Genomic DNA, 16,858 nt, shown 5'->3' with positions numbered 1-16,858 from the left:
GATTGCCATCTAAAGTAGGCCTACGAGTGGCTCGTTTTGAACAAAATGCCTCAAATCATGAACGCAGCGTCCGATTGCCATGAAAGGCAGAGGAAGAAATTGCACCCTTTTCATATTGGCCTATTATAGCGCCACCAGGAGGCCACAATAACCTACAGTAACTGATCCTAGCACTTTTTCCTAGTTATTAATATTATTGAGTCCCATTGAGATTCAAGATATATTTTACATGGGAGCGCTGTTTGGCAGCAGTAAAAAAAGTTGCAACTGAAGCAACATTGAAACAACATTCAGTGCGAACTGTGCCAGCAATTTTTCAAGTTTCTTATACCTTTTTCAAGTAGTCACAGAATATTTATCTCCAGTATAATCGATCCCCTGATGGGTGCTAATCACTGAGGGTTGCACTGTGTGGTTTCACAAATGTCAACGAGGTCATTGGACCTTGTTGACATTAATTGTCTGCCTTTTGAAAATAACATAATAATAATGAAAAATACATAGTAAGATTCACACATAGCAGATTCACGTTTTGGCCTATAAATAGGCCTATAAATAGGTATAGGCCTATAAATAGGCCAAAATGTGAATCTGAGGCTGATTAGAAAAATGTAGGGTGGCATCTCTTCCTTGTCCTAGTGGGGCTGTGCGTACAAAGTTGGCGGCTGCGTTCATGACTATTTACAAATGGATCAAATGCCCCCGCCCCCCAGTTAGAAATCACTAAATCATTAAAAAACGATAGAAAGCAATACATGATTTTCTTTTAACACTCATCTTTTAATTATTATCATTACAAACTAATAAAATAACCCTTGTTGTAAAAAAACAAAGTTGTCCTTTGAGTTTTTTGGGTTAACTACCCCTAGGCGGTAGGCTCAGTCACTTTTCACCTTTTTTAGGGGCCCAGCTAGTTCTGTGCTCAGCCCTGACTATAGTCTATTCATTAAACCCACTAGATTTGGGTTTTAGCTACTACTGCTGGATTTGATAGGCAAGCTGTGACAACAAACTTGGACTGTATCAGCTGTGTGAGAGAAGAGAGAAGCTGTGTGTGCAATTATCCAGGGCAGAGTCTGTTAATGAATGTATTTATGGTGAAATGTAATGGAGAAATGAAATGTGATGAGTACAAGGAATGGAAATAATGTTAAGCGAGACACTTTTTTATGGGCCGGTTACGGATTAAGTGACAGTGGCCCTACTTAACCTGTTACGCCAGTGCCATATTTGTCAAGCCAATAATTTGTCATCAAATTGGCTCAGGGATGCGACAAGATAAAAAAAAAATGGCATGAATTCAAGGCTTCATGGGGTGTGTAATTGATAGAAAATAAGCAATTTTGTGGGTGAACTACTTCATAACAACTCATAAACATTTGAACTGTGACCCTGACTACAAAAACATCAAAAGCCCCATAAAGTAACTAAAGCTGTCAAATTGTGTGAAGTGTCCTCCTCAAAATGAGTGGAGTGGAAGTATGAAGTAGCATACAATGGAAATGACAACTCAAAATTATACACAAGGACAGTATTTGAGTATTTACTTTTGCTTTCCTCACAGAATATTAATATGTTCCAAATAATGTATCTGAAAACATATGCTGTAATGAAACCCAGCACCCACCACCCTGCCAATTATACTATTTTTATACCATTGCCACTGACATGGAAATAAACCACTATGTACAGTATGTAAGCACTAAGCACTAACAGTATCATGTGAGTTTGGAAGTATAATTTTACAAATGTATTAATAGATTTAATAGATAGATTTTTAATGGCTACAACAGGAATGAAAGGACCTTGAAAGGCAGATCCTACTTTTACTTTCTGCGTAGCATGCAATTAACACCTAATATAAGGCATGCTGAGATGGTTGACATGGACCCATTGCAGAGGAGTTCAGAGTTCTATTTGTTGGTGAGTGAGACTTCATCTCTCCTTCATAGTCATATAAATGTTTTAGAGATGTTAGCTATTCATAGTCGTATAAATGTTTTAGAGGTGTTAGCTATTCATAGTCATATACATTTATTAGACAAAGCTATTCATTTTTAAAATGACTACCTACATGCAGTGGTGCCACATAGCTACAGACATGGTCCGAGGTTACAGACGCCAAATCATGAGTGGAGAGAATAATTGATGTTATATTGTACAGTACAGATTTAAATGATTGATTGTGTTTTATTTTATTTATATCCTAGTGATATGGTTTAGGCCAGATTGGAAATTAATTGTGTTCATTCATTTTTATTTAGACATTTCAATTATGTTATGATTATTCAAATAATAATTTGCACTGTATGTGTTTTACCAGATACTTTCTTACTCTTAATAATTATTTGGAAGAGTACTTTTACATCTACTAGAGTTATTATTTTAAAGTAACAATATTTTTTATTGAGTACAGTTTGGCTAGTCTGCCCACTTACAAATGTAACCTTAATTCATACCATGGAATTAAAGTGTAAGAAATAAATCTAGCATTGCTTCAGTATAAATAAATAAAAACAAGAAACATGGCTGTAATGACAAAAAGATTACTTGGGTGAAATTAGGAATAAGCAAATAACAAACAAACAAACGAAAAGAACTGAATGGGCAAGCATCATCTCATTTCAATGCATGCAATAATATTGAAGTGGATCACTGTTTTCAGATGTGGAACTTATGAGACATTTTTAAATGTCTCTCTTATGAAGTGATGTGTGGCCAGAATGAACATTAGGATTCATATAATCTAATTTAATTCATGATTATAAATTGTATTCAATCATTCAACTCATGCCAATGTCCTCAAATTGATGTGTTGTTTTCACTCTTAGGGGTTGCACACAAGGTTCCACTGCTACTGGTAGAGGGGAAAAGTGAGTGTTCATAATTTTTATAATAAACCTACAATAAGCTATAACCATAAGAATTCTGTCCTACAATTATCTGCTCAGATCTGAAGTCCGCAAAGGCATCAACACCATCTACTGTATCTGTCTGTCTACAGAAAGCCGCCACCATGAGTACGGACGCAGAGATGGAGCAGTATGGCAAGGCCGCCATTTATCTCCGTAAGCCAGAGAAGGAGAGAATGGAGTCTCAAAGTGCGCCCTTTGATGCCAAAACGGCAGCATATGTGGCCGATAAGGCTGAGCTGTACCTCAAGTGTAAAATTATAAAGAAGGACGGTGCCAAAGTCACCGTGGAAACGCTCTTGGATAAGGTGGTAAGTAGAGGTGTATTTAAAATCAAATAGTGGAACAGTACCACTGTTATCACAATACATTCTGAAGTTGTGCTTTTTTTTCTTTTTTAGGAAAGAACTGTGCCTGAGGCTGATGTCACCCCTATGAACCCTCCCAAGTACGACAAAATTGAGGACATGGCCATGATGACCCACCTCACTGAAGCCACCGTCCTGTATAACCTCAAAGAGCGTTATGCAGCATGGATGATCTATGTAAGGTTTTCCACAAACTGAGAACAGTACGGTATTGCACCTGTCGATAGCAAAGAAAGAAAAATACAGAGTACAAGTTATATCATCAAGAGAAAACCATAGTAAAACTCTTCTGAAGTTAACTTGCTCATCAGTTGATGCCACTTGCAACTCGTGACTGTAATCCCAGCTCTAGTGATCCGTTGTCCCAGATATGTGGCATGCTCAGTGTTGTATGATGTTAAGGTTCTCTCTCTTCTCCCCTTCAGACCTACTCTGGCTTGTTTTGTGCAACTGTGAACCCCTACAAGTGGCTCCCAGTGTACGACCAGGAGGTTGTAAATGCCTACAGAGGCAAGAAGCGTATTGAGGCTCCACCCCACATCTTCTCTGTCTCTGACAACGCCTATCAGTTCATGCTGATGGGTACGTACTAGTCAGGAAAATTTTAAAAATATATATAACTACAGTATAATGGTTTTGTGCTGTATCCGTGACTAAAAGTTTGCTTTACATTTTACAGATAAAGAGAACCAGTCTGTCCTGATCACGTAAGTTTCATCAAGCCCATCTACTAGACATTAAAAAAGGAACATTGTGTACAAATTCACTAACTGCATTTCTCTGAATGTATGCATTTATAACCAGTGGAGAATCCGGTGCTGGAAAGACTGTGAACACCAAGCGTGTCATCCAGTACTTTGCAACAGCTAGTTCTGGTGGAGAAAAATGTGCGGCCGATAGCGGTAAAATCAAGGTATTTGCAGCAAATGTTTTTGATCATGAAGCATTTATATACAATATAGCAATTCAATAAAACATTATTCTGACCAAATTTTAAATTGGGCGATGTCTAAAACATTCTAGGGGTCACTGGAGGATCAGATTATTGCAGCCAATCCCTTGCTGGAGTCCTATGGTAATGCCAAGACTATTAGGAATGACAACTCCTCTCGCTTTGTAAGTATAAATAATGACATTTTATGAGAAAACCTGAAATGATTCCACAATGTAGAGGGATGAAACAAATTGTGCTTTATCAAACAGGGTAAATTCATCAGAATCCATTTCGGCACAACGGGTAAACTGGCCAGTGCTGATATTGAGACATGTAAGTATGAAGTTCACAGAAGAATTATGTACAGTATGCAATCATTTGAGGATTACATTTTGAGTTATGTACAACCCATATAAATGTTATTATTATTATTATTATTATTATTATTATGAGTTATGTACAACCCATATAGATCTGCTGGAGAAGTCTAGAGTGACCTACCAGCTTTCTGCAGAGAGAGGTTACCACATCTTTTTCCAGATGATGACCAACCACAAACCTGAGATTATTGGTAAGTGGAATTACTGTTGATGCAGTGAGTACATAAATGAATGAATAAAAACACATGTTCACCCTTTTTTAATCCCTTTTAAGAAATGTGTCTGATCACCTCCAACCCCTACGACTTCCCATTGATCAGCATGGGTGTGATCACTGTGGCCAGCATTGATGACAAAGTGGAGCTGGAAGCTACTGATGTTAGTGAACATATTTTAATCTTTCTAATAATACTCACTGTGCACTGCAGTCAGTTGCTCTGCAAATTTTTTTTATAAAGCAGTGGTTGACAAGCACTTTGGAATTGTAGTTGAGGCATTACATTTAGTTTGACTCGGTTCCACAGATACATATTGTGAAAATAGCCGATCTACAGTACATGTTTTCACATTCTTTACCTCTTTCTTAGATAATGTTCGACAATTTGGCCAATGTTTGACAATTTGTATAGAATAGTTTGGTTGATTATTTTGGACGCAGTAATGGTCTTGAAATTATTTATTTTATAGGTCTTAAAAGTCCTAAGTTGTCACTTTAGAAATGAGCAGATACAATGTATACACTTATACTGTAGGTTGGATTGTTAACTGTTGAGTTGTACATAGTTTTAAATTATGTTTGTTAATCTAATGTTTAATCTCAATCTTTTGAAAACATCAGGAGGCTATTGACATCCTGGGCTTCAACGGTGAGGAAAAACAGTTAATCTACAAGCTCACCGGTGCAGTGATGCATCATGGGGTCTTGAAGTTCAAACAGAAGCAGCGTGAAGAACAGGCAGAACCTGACGGCACAGAGGGTGAGCTGATATTTATTATTATTATTATTATTATTCCTTATCACAGAGGGTGAGCTAAATCTTCAACTAAGGAAAATGTAAATGAAAATAATGCATACTTTGTCGGAAGTATTGTATTTACTTATATTCAAAATGAACTAAGCTAAGTATATTTCCAATATATTTCCATTATTTTATTTATTTATATTATACTTACGGTGGCGCAGTCTGTAGTGCTTTCGCCTCACAGCTAGAAGTTCCTGGGTTCGAGGGGGGAGGGGGGGGCGTGCGTGTCCTCTCCTCCATTGCCCATACCCTAGTGGGGTTGGGCTAAAGGGCCTTTCTGTATGGAGTTTGCATGTTCTCCCCGTGTCCCCCTAGGCTAGACACCCTCACAAAAAACATGCAGTAGTCCTGGTCTCTATACTGCCTTCCCCTGGTCAGTCGGGCCTGATGGAGGGGAAAGGAACAGGTTAGAATAACGTGTTCCTTCCACGCGCTACGTCCTACTGGGCCCAGGTTTACATCTTAGAAATTTGGCACTGGTTTAAAAAATCGTGGGATAAAAAAAAATATATATATATTATACCGTTTAGAGTGATGATTATTCGGTTTACCTATGATCTTAGATTACTATCTCTATGCATTTGACGTATTACCTCGTGTTTACCTTGCTTACTGTAAATCGGTCTCTGGATTAAGAGCGTCTGCTAAATGCCTAAATTGAAAATTGCAAATTGTATGGACATTTCAGAGGCTGACAAGATTTGCTACCTGTTGGGCATAAACTCAGCAGAGATGCTTAAGGCGTATTGCTACCCCAGAGTGAAGGTTGGAAACGAGTATGTCACTAAGGGACAGACTGTGCCACAGGTGAGTACATTACATTATTTCCATGTTAAAACATCTTCTGAAATTAAAATGATCCTCCAACATTATTCAGTTTAATTTCTATTTACTTATTTAATATATGAAGATCCTACAAAAAATATCGATGCACCGCTGACATATTATTTGAACATTATTGTTATACAGTACCTGTAAAAAAAAAAACACTACACATTGTGTATCCAACCATACAACCCCTCCCGCTCACTCAGATTAGCTAACACAGGGAAACTGTCAGAATCTTCTCTAAAACACCCGGGACAGACTCTTCTCCCTTCTGGCTCCCAAACTGTGGAACAAACTCCCCATTGCAGTCAGAACGGCAGACTCACTCCCAATCTTCCGCCGTAATCTGAAGACTCACCTCTTCAGACTCCACCTTAGCCTGTTGCACTTGCTGTAGCCCTTGCCGTAGCAGTTGCCCTAGCCTTGACGACCTTGCAGGTTTATCCAAAGACTATGTAATTTAGATAGCATGTTATGTAGACAGATACCAGGTTTATTTGTAGACCTGGCATTCTATGGTGTGTATGTATAGTTTCAATTTACAGATGATTGCATTTTTTTATTATACTGTTTAGACTGATGATAGTTTCTTGGTTTACCTATGATCCTAGATTAATATTGCTATGCATTTGATGTATTACCTTGTGTTTTCCTTGCTTACTGTAAATCACTCTGGATTAAGAGCGCCTGCTAAATGCCTAAATTGTAAATTGTATAATTCACACCCCTACTAATAACGTTCCTATTCCCTTAGGTAATGAACTCAGTCGGTGCCTTGGCCAAGTCCATCTATGAGAAGGAGTTCTTGTGGATGGTCATTAGGATCAACGAGATGTTGGACACCAAGCAGCAGAGAAACTACTACATTGGTGTGCTGGACATCGCTGGTTTTGAAATCTTTGATGTAAGCATGGACTTGTTCTAAATGGGAGACTCATTATTTTTGTCACAATTACACTATTACAAGAGATTGGGCTAATGATATTTCCACTCACAGTTCAACACCCTGGAGCAGCTGTGTATCAACTTCACCAATGAGAAACTGCAACAGTTTTTCAACCATACCATGTTTGTTCTGGAGCAAGAAGAGTACAAGAAGGAAGGAATTCCCTGGGATCTCATTGACTTCGGCATGGACTTGGCTGTCTGCATTGAGCTCATTGAGAAGGTATTGTTATATTTTATTACACGGCTTGGTTGAATGCTTGATTCTGATTGATCAATCACTGAATTCAGCGGTGTGTTATTTCTGGATAATGACTGATGATAATATTTTTTGGGTCATTGGCACCATATTTAAATTTTGACTCTTTTGTCTCCTTTACATAGCCCTTGGGCATCTTCTCCATCCTTGAAGAGGAGTGCATGTTCCCAAAGGCTTCAGACAAGACTTTCAACGACAAGTTGCATGGCACACATCTTGGAAAGTGTAAAGCCTTTGAGAAGCCCAAGCCTGGCAAAGGCAAGGGCGAGTCCCACTTCTCCCTGGTTCACTACGCTGGAACTGTGGACTACAGCATCACAGGCTGGCTTGAGAAGAACAAGGATCCCCTGAACGACTCAGTCATTCAGCTGTACCAGAAGTCTACAGTTAAACTGCTGGCTGTGTTCTATCCTCCCCCTGAGCCTGAAGGTATGTTTATTAATATAATAATATAATATAATGTGTTCTATCCCCCTCCTGAGCCTGAGGGTATTGTTATATCAATACTTAGTATAAACAGAAAGAAGGGAGGCGTTTTCATTCTGTAAAACTGTTTGTTTAATTAGTTTGCCTTCCTTTAATTATTTTCTTTTGCTTTCATTTGTTTTCCTCTGCTCTGTTTGCCTGCTTTTTAAATGTTCTTGTTCAGCACTTTGGTTTGACCTTGGTCGTTGAAAATGTGCTATATAGATAAACTTTGATTTGATGATTCTAACGAATATAAACAGACCCCAACAAGAAGGGAGGCAAGAAGAAGGGTGGTTCCATGCAGACTGTGTCTAGTGCTTTCAGGGTAAGAATATTTATTCATTATTATCAATATTATATTCCTGTAAGAATTAAGCATTATTATTATCAACATTATGTACATGTAAGAAATAGACATGTCTTTTCATGTTGGTATTAAACAATTAAACATAGTTGTGAGCTTGTAGATATCTTTGAATGGCTGAAGTTTAAGATAGGGCTTAAGTGGTTAATGTATGTTTTAGACAAATCTAAATATGTAAAGTAACTATTATCTAGAGTTCAAATAATTGTAGTGGAGGAAAAAGTACAATATTGTATAACTTTTGACTAATAATAAGCCTAATTGGCTCTTTTATGTCTCCTTACTCAATAGGCGAACTTGGGGATGCTGATGACCAACCTGAGGAGCACTCATCCTCACTTTGTGCGTTGCCTGATTCCCAACGAGTCCAAGACTCCAGGTAAATACAGAAAATAAATATTTAAACAATGATTGTGAGGTGGTCATTTAATGCAACTTTGGCCAGTGTGTAACTATTTTGTCCTAATAATAATGAAGAGGTAGTGCCCAGGATTACATAGAAAATTGGCACTGGGTGTAAAAAATGGGGTTACAAAATCTTAGGATAAAAATGTACGCAAAAAAATAAAAAATAATAATGAAGCAACATCTTTACAGGCCTGATGGAGAACTTCCTGGTCATCCACCAGCTGAGGTGTAACGGTGTGCTGGAAGGCATCAGGATTTGTAGAAAGGGCTTCCCCAGCAGAATCCCCTATGCTGACTTCAAGCAGAGGTATTCATTCCTTTTTCCAGCAGCTTTTAGTTACACCTATTAACACAAAATGACACTTTTACAAAACAGGTACAAAGTACTGAACGTCAGCACAAAATTACCATGAACTTTTACAAAACAGGTACAAAGTACTGAATGCCAGCGCATGTCCCGATGGCGCGTTCATGGACAACAAGAAAGCCTCTGAGAAGCTGCTTGGGTCCATTGACGTACCTCAAGATGAGTTCAAGTTTGGACACACCAAGGTAAACACACTCCCAATCTGGTTTAACATTATCCAGAGAGGACTAAAAGTAGATTTTACGGTTGTTTAGTTGCTCAATGCTCAGTGTTTGTAACATTGTATTCAGGTGTTCTTCAAAGCTGGTCTGCTGGGTACGCTGGAGGAGATGCGAGATGAAAAGCTGTTTTCTCTGGTCACCATGACTCAGGCTCTCGCACGAGCTTACGTCATGAGGAAGGAGTTTGTCAAGATGATGGCTAGGAGGTACTTTGAAAACATCAATTCAATATTAAATACAATTTGTGAGTAAACGTTGTCATTTCTGTTGAATAAAAGAAATGTAAAGTGTCAAATCACTAGAATAAAATAGCAAAAGGTGCCGAACAAGCTTTTGGTGACGGTGGCAAGGAAAAAACTCCCCTTAAACAGGAGAAGAAACCTCGAGCAGAACCAGGCGGGTGGGCGGCCATCTGCATTTACCTTGCCGGGGGGGCAACAACAATAACACCAACAGCAATAATAACGACAACAATAGTGACAACTATGACACAATAATAACAGCTATAATAACAGCCTGCAGTCATATTACATGGAAACCCTCGATCTGCAGCTCAATCATGATCCATTGAAACTGTTTTCCACAGAGAGGCCATTTTCACCATCCAGTTCAACGTGCGCTCATTCTGCAATGTGAAGAACTGGCCATGGATGTCGCTGTACTTCAAGATCAAGCCTCTCCTGCAAAGCGCTGAGACTGAGAAGGAGCTGCAGAACATGAAGGAGAACTATGAGAAGATGAAGGTTGACCTGGCTGCTGCCCTGGCCACAAAGAAGACACTGGAAGAGAAACTGGTGGCTGTGGTGCAGGAGAAAAATAACCTTCAACAGTCAGCGGCATCAGTAAGTAGCTACACTTGTACAGGAAACAATGATAAGGGCTGCCTTTTTCACCAGCTTGTTCAGTTAGTTAATGTCCCTTGTGTTAATGTTAACAAATGCCGACATGTTCCCTAACTTTCATTGACAAACAGGGAGATGAAGCATTGAATGATGCTGAGGAGAGATGTGAGGGTCTTATTAAAAGTAAGATCCAGTTGGAGGCAAAGGTCAAAGAGACAACCGAGAGACTGGAGGACGAGGAGGAGATCAATGCGGAGCTGACTGCCAAGAAGAGGAAGCTGGAAGATGAATGCTCTGAGCTCAAGAAGGACATTGATGACCTGGAGCTCACCTTGGCCAAAGTGGAGAAGGAGAAACACGCCACTGAAAACAAGGTTCAACATTATACACTCTAGCCGTCTTATCAAGTTATAGAACAATAATGATCCATTCACGATTATACACTCTAGCCGTCTTATCAAGTTATATAACTATAATGATCCATTCATTCTTGTCATTCAGGTGAAGAACCTGACTGAGGAGATGGCCTCTCAGGATGAAGGTCTTGCTAAGCTGACCAAGGAAAAGAAAGCCCTCCAAGAGGCACATCAGCAGACTCTTGATGACCTGCAGGCAGAGGAAGACAAAGTCAACACTCTGACCAAGGCCAAGACCAAGCTGGAGCAGCAAGTTGACGATGTGAGTTCATCAAGTCAATTGGATGTTTTGAACTTATACCTTATGTTTATTGTTGTTCTGAGTAATAAGAAAAATATATTGTTGTGCAGTTGGAGGGTTCTCTGGAGCAAGAGAAGAAGCTCCGCATGGACCTTGAGAGAGCCAAGAGAAAGCTTGAGGGTGATCTGAAACTGGCCCAGGAATCCATCATGGATCTGGAGAATGACAAGCAGCAGTCTGATGAGAAGATAAAGAAGTAATGTGGACCACGTTATGAATAATTAATAATAATAATAATAATAATACATATTAATAATAATATGGAATGCCACAGAGAAAAACTACCACTAAAATATCATGTACTGTATTCCACAGGAAGGACTTTGAAGTAAGCCAGCTTCTGAGTAAGATTGAGGATGAGCAATCTTTGGGGGCCCAGCTGCAGAAGAAGATCAAAGAACTCCAGGTATTTCTTTTTTTCATCTTATTTAAAATCATTGATGATAAGTAAATCAGGATTTTAATAATTATGTTCATTCATTTGAAAGGCTCGTATTGAAGAACTGGAGGAGGAGATCGAGGCAGAGCGTGCCGCTCGTGCCAAGGTTGAGAAGCAGAGAGCTGACCTCTCCAGGGAACTTGAGGAGATCAGCGAGAGGCTGGAGGAGGCCGGTGGAGCCACCTCTGCTCAGATCGAGATGAATAAGAAGCGCGAGGCTGAGTTCCAGAAGCTGCGTCGTGACCTCGAAGAGTCCACCCTGCAGCATGAGGCCACCGCCTCTGGCCTCCGTAAGAAACAGGCCGACAGCGTGGCTGAACTGGGTGAACAGATAGACAACCTCCAGCGTGTCAAGCAGAAACTGGAGAAGGAGAAGAGTGAATACAAGATGGAGATCGATGACCTGTCCAGCAACATGGAAGCGGTTGCTAAGGCAAAGGTAGAATAGAATGCTTGTGTGTAATTCTAGACAAAATAATTGTTCAATGAAGCAATCAGAAAAACACAGTGACTGAATATGTCTAATGTTAATCAACAGGGAAATCTTGAGAAGATGTGCCGCACCCTTGAAGACCAACTCAGTGAAATCAAGGCCAAGAGTGATGAGAATGTTCGCCAGATAAATGATATTGGAGCTCAGAGAGCAAGACTGTTGACGGAAAATGGTAAATGTTCATCGTAAAGTCTACTAGCCAATGATACTTTCCATTTCCATAATTCCATAATTAGAGATAATGCTTTGATTAAACTAATATTCAAATTTCTAACTAGGTGAGTTTGGTCGTCAACTTGAGGAGAAAGAAGCTCTCGTCTCTCAGCTCACCAGAGGCAAGCAGGCCTTCACCCAACAGATTGAGGAGTTGAAGAGACACGTTGAAGAGGAGGTTAAGGTAAGGAACAGCTTTTTTATTTTATTTTTTACAAATAGGCTTGTAATTGTCTTTTTGTAATTGTATCCAGCTGACATTATTTTGGCATTTTCCTTTTGACAGGCAAAGAATGCCCTTGCTCATGGTGTGCAATCAGCTCGCCATGACTGTGACCTTCTGAGGGAGCAGTTTGAGGAGGAGCAGGAGGCCAAGGCGGAGCTGCAGCGTGGAATGTCCAAGGCCAACGCTGAGGTGTGTCAGTGGAGGAGCAAGTATGAGACTGATGCTGTCCAACGCACTGAGGAGCTGGAGGAAGCTAAGTAAGTGATCAGTGTTTTTACACCATCAGGTACCAGTCACTATAGAAAATATTGCTCACAATAATTTGATTCCATTCAAAACTGATCAACAGGAAGAAGCTCGCCCAGCGTCTTCAGGAAGCTGAGGAGCAAATCGAGGCTACGAATTCCAAGTGCGCCTCTCTGGAGAAAACCAAACAGAGACTCCAGGGTGAAGTGGAAGACCTCATGATTGATGTTGAGAGGGCCAATGGTTTGGCTGCCAACCTTGACAAGAAACAGAGGAACTTTGATAAGGTGCTTTGACATACATTATTCGAAAACAAAATAATTCTTGCCTCCTTTAAGTGGGGTAAATGACACATTTCATTACAAATGCTGTGCAGGTCTTGGCAGATTGGAAGCAGAAATATGAAGAGGGCCAGGCCGAGCTGGAGGGAGCTCAGAAAGAGGCTCGTTCTCTCAGCACTGAGATGTTTAAAATGAAGAATTCCTATGAGGAGTCTCTGGACCACCTGGAGACCATGAAGCGTGAGAACAAGAACCTGCAACGTGAGTTTTATCTTTCAATAACAGGAAAAAATTGAAATAATTAAGTATTCAAGATCAAGCTACAACTTTATTCAAATTCAAATACAAAATAGTTGCTGATTGGAAAGTTCCTCATTCATTATTTTCAATCAACTGCAGAGGAGATCTCAGACCTGACTGAACAGATTGGTGAGACTGGAAAGAGCATCCATGAGCTGGAGAAATCCAAGAAACAGACGGAGACAGAGAAGTCAGAGATCCAGACAGCCCTGGAGGAAGCTGAGGTAAATCTTCTATGTTCTACAAGTCTATATTTTAGATTTCTTCCAATAAGTTTTATATTCAGACCGTGTAGCAGTATGATCGATGTTACATTAAAAGGTCCTACAACCTTTTGATCCTGTATTTCATTTTAGGGTACTCTGGAGCACGAGGAGTCCAAGATTCTTCGTGTCCAGCTGGAACTCAACCAGATCAAGGGCGAGGTCGACAGAAAGCTGGCAGAGAAGGATGAAGAGATGGAGGGGATCAAGAGGAACAGCCAGAGGGTGATTGACTCCATGCAGGGCACTCTGGACTCTGAGGTCAGGAGCAGAAACGATGCCCTGAGAATCAAGAAGAAGATGGAGGGAGACCTGAACGAGATGGAGGTTCAGCTGAGTCACTCCAACCGCCAGGCTGCTGAGGCCCAGAAGCAGCTGAGGAACGTCCAGGGAACGCTTAAGGTGCAAAACATAGTAGTTAGACACATTCATATAATGGAACTGCTCTGAACAAGTCACATTCTGTTTCTCTTAACGTGACCACCTCAAATGTGATTTATTTTAGGATGCCCAACTGCACCTTGACGATGCTCTCAGAGGCCAAGAAGATATGAAGGAGCAAGCTGCCATGGTGGAGCGTAGGAACGGCCTCATGGTTTCTGAGATCGATGAGCTGAGAGTGGCTCTGGAACAGACAGAGAGAGGCCGCAAAGTGGCTGAACAAGAACTAGTAGATGCTAGTGAACGTGCTGGCCTGTTGCACTCCCAGGTAAGTCAATGGAAAAACTCTCAACATATTTAACATACAAGTAATGCATACTTGCATTGCTAAACTGCATCTTTATTTTAGAACACAAGCCTTATGGGCACCAAGAAGAAACTTGAAGCTGACCTGATCCAGGTCCAAGGCGAAGTGGATGACAGTGTTTCAGAAGCAAGGAATGCTGAGGAGAAGGCCAAGAAAGCCATCACTGATGTAAGTTACGATGACCGCCCCAATACAATACAATACAATACATTTCACTCATGGCATGCAGATGTTGAACACCTTTGCTCTATAGGCTACAACAGAGGATGTATTTTAGAATTAAATACTAAACTTATCTTATTCAAACAGCCATGATGAAGATCATAGGGAAAAAGGAACATCACTATTTTCTTTATATCAGAAATATGTGCTCAGGGAGACAAAGTACATTCTGAACCCAGCATTCTGAGGTGCTGGCTTCAGGCAGATGGTTCAGAATGCTACAGTGCAGACTGAACTGGTACAAGAATCTATTCATTCCATCCTCCATAAAGATATTTACTTAGTTTGTTTCCTTCTGGTCTTATGACACTAGTGTCTGTTTATTGCCTGTTTAATATAATTTTAATGAGCTATTTTAATCTATGTACCATGTTTGTATATTGTGATTTTCTTGGCAAGTATGTTGTGTGATGCAGCATAATTTTAGTATATATTATATTATAAGTATATTTCATCTAATATTATACAAAAAATACTTTCCAGGCTGCTATGATGGCCGAGGAGCTTAAGAAGGAGCAGGACACTAGTTCTCACTTGGAGAGGATGAAGAAGAACCTGGAGGTCACAGTCAAGGACCTGCAGCACCGCCTGGATGAGGCTGAGAACCTGGCTATGAAGGGAGGCAAGAAGCAGCTCCAGAAACTGGAGTCTAGGGTAAGATACGTAGTTCACTTCAACACGGATTATAGTCAATGAAATAAGAGGACATTATTTCACAGTGCATAATTCCATTGTGAAGGTGCGGGATCTGGAGGGAGAGGTTGAATCTGCACAGAGAGGCGGTGCAGACGCTATTAAAGGTGTCCGCAAGTACGAGAGGAGAGTGAAGGAGCTGACATACCAGGTACTGTATATCATGTTCACTTAAATAACCATCATCATCTAAATGAATAGATTGCATGAACATAACTAATGTTATAAATTCACTCTCACTTCAGACTGAAGAGGACAAGAAGAATCTTAGCAGGCTTCAGGATCTGGTAGACAAACTGCAGATGAAGGTGAAGGGCTACAAGAGGCAGGCTGAGGAAGCGGTAAGACAAATATACACATTTTTTTGTGGTCGCCATGTGCATAGTGTTGTTGTCATAGTTTAACTAATGGAATAACTCAAATGAATAATAGGAATCATTTATGTAATGTCAATATGACCAACAGCAGAGCATCTTTCAGTGTCCATCTTGCTGCTTTCCACAAGCGGCACATGGAATCTCTAGCTTGCCATGTTTCTGCAGTATGGCATGCACACAGCGGAACTGCACTGCACTGCGCACATGGGCGTTGTGGAAGCTCTGACCTGTTACTGTAAGATGGATGCTGAAAGGAAAGGCATGCTGCTCCACAATGCACACATACTGCAGACACATGTAGGCAGTGTGTTTCAGGCATAATGGTACAAAATGGACTACAGAAAGCAATAGATTTGGTTTCCTATAAGCTGCAATTTATGGCTCAGGGTGCCAAAGAAGAACAAGAAAACAGCCATGATTGTGCCGTTCCAATGAGAACCTGTCAGGGCTCACTCATAAACATGCTGCATGGGCCACTGTATTAGCCACAACCACGCATTACAATTGCCTGAAATTGTCTTGTTTCGACTATATCATTGTAAGATTCTCTTTTCAAATATTGAGGCTTTGAACCATCTCTATCATATTGTAGGAGGAAGCAGCCAACGTTCACCTGTCCAAGTGCAGAAAGGTTCAGAATGAGCTGGAGGAGGCTGAAGAGCGTGCAGACATCGCTGAAGGCCAGGTCAACAAGATGAGAGCTAAAAGTCGTGACTCCAAGGTAATCCATGTTCAATATGAAGGTTCATTATGTTGACTATCTTTAACTAAGATTTAACTAAAGAGTCATGTTGAATATCTAAAATGATATTTCTATTGTTACAGGGAAAAGACGCTGCTGAATAAGTTCTCCAATTCAAGTCACCGTACAAAGTCATAAAATATGACCCATTGTATTCAATAAAGGTGCCAACAAAAGTCTTTTAGCTGTTTCTTGTATTCATTACTTTGTCTTTTCAATACTTTTTATTGTGAGGTTTGAATTCTGGGTCCAACTCGCATGTCCACTATACCATTTTATAAACACAAACAAATAAACATTGTGAGGAGTGCTGACCAAAACCAACCACAGAGTCACTTGACAACATCCGCTCTCTCCTCTCCGGCCCGTCACTTCACCTGTCCCAACTGCCATTCCACAGTCTGGGATTTCCCACCCGCTCTCTTGCTTCACCAACACCACACAGCAAGAGGTTGAGGACATAGTTAGAAGGATGAAGCCCTCTACCTGTGCCCTGGACCCCCTTCCCACCACCCTAGTCAAACCCAGCATCTGTGCAATAAGTCCCCTCATCACTAAGATCATCAACCTTTCCCTCCGG

At 40.4% G+C, this 16,858-nt stretch overlaps 1 protein-coding gene across 1 annotated transcript; it reads left to right on the top strand.

The window, feature by feature from the left end:
- The first annotated feature begins 1,900 nt into the window (after nucleotides 1–1,900).
- LOC311044349 (myosin heavy chain, fast skeletal muscle-like) lies at nucleotides 1,901–16,454 on the top strand. The gene is made up of 41 exons (XM_084055848.1): nucleotides 1,901–1,923; nucleotides 2,832–2,873; nucleotides 3,005–3,223; nucleotides 3,314–3,457; nucleotides 3,706–3,862; nucleotides 3,960–3,987; nucleotides 4,085–4,193; nucleotides 4,304–4,396; nucleotides 4,484–4,547; nucleotides 4,687–4,785; nucleotides 4,869–4,972; nucleotides 5,433–5,571; nucleotides 6,305–6,423; nucleotides 7,199–7,348; nucleotides 7,442–7,612; nucleotides 7,774–8,077; nucleotides 8,377–8,441; nucleotides 8,772–8,859; nucleotides 9,078–9,195; nucleotides 9,317–9,440; nucleotides 9,546–9,682; nucleotides 10,063–10,318; nucleotides 10,450–10,692; nucleotides 10,820–10,996; nucleotides 11,086–11,231; nucleotides 11,351–11,441; nucleotides 11,524–11,913; nucleotides 12,013–12,139; nucleotides 12,246–12,364; nucleotides 12,467–12,663; nucleotides 12,756–12,939; nucleotides 13,029–13,194; nucleotides 13,333–13,457; nucleotides 13,590–13,898; nucleotides 14,002–14,205; nucleotides 14,287–14,412; nucleotides 14,950–15,120; nucleotides 15,206–15,310; nucleotides 15,405–15,500; nucleotides 16,129–16,257; nucleotides 16,362–16,454. Exons 3-41 carry the CDS (start codon nucleotides 3,017–3,019, stop codon nucleotides 16,380–16,382), a joined length of 5,802 nt encoding a protein of 1,933 aa, XP_083911974.1. The 5' UTR covers nucleotides 1,901–1,923; nucleotides 2,832–2,873; nucleotides 3,005–3,016; the 3' UTR covers nucleotides 16,383–16,454.
- The last annotated feature ends 404 nt before the right edge of the window (nucleotides 16,455–16,858 follow it).

This window comes from Gymnoscopelus microlampas, assembly GCF_963454915.1.
Source record: "Gymnoscopelus microlampas genome assembly, chromosome: 4".
In the NCBI taxonomy this organism is placed as follows: Eukaryota; Metazoa; Chordata; class Actinopteri; order Myctophiformes; family Myctophidae; genus Gymnoscopelus; species Gymnoscopelus microlampas.
This window is presented reverse-complemented; position numbering and strand designations above follow the sequence as displayed.

Coding starts and splice junctions, on each gene's coding strand:
- LOC311044349 (XM_084055848.1), top strand. CDS start 3,017: ATGAGTACGGACGCAGAGATGGAGCAGTATGGCAAGGCCGCCATTTAT. Junction 7,613..7,773: donor GCATTGAGCTCATTGAGAAG/GTATTGTTATAT, acceptor TCCTTTACATAG/CCCTTGGGCATCTTCTCCAT. Junction 8,442..8,771: donor CTGTGTCTAGTGCTTTCAGG/GTAAGAATATTT, acceptor CTTACTCAATAG/GCGAACTTGGGGATGCTGAT.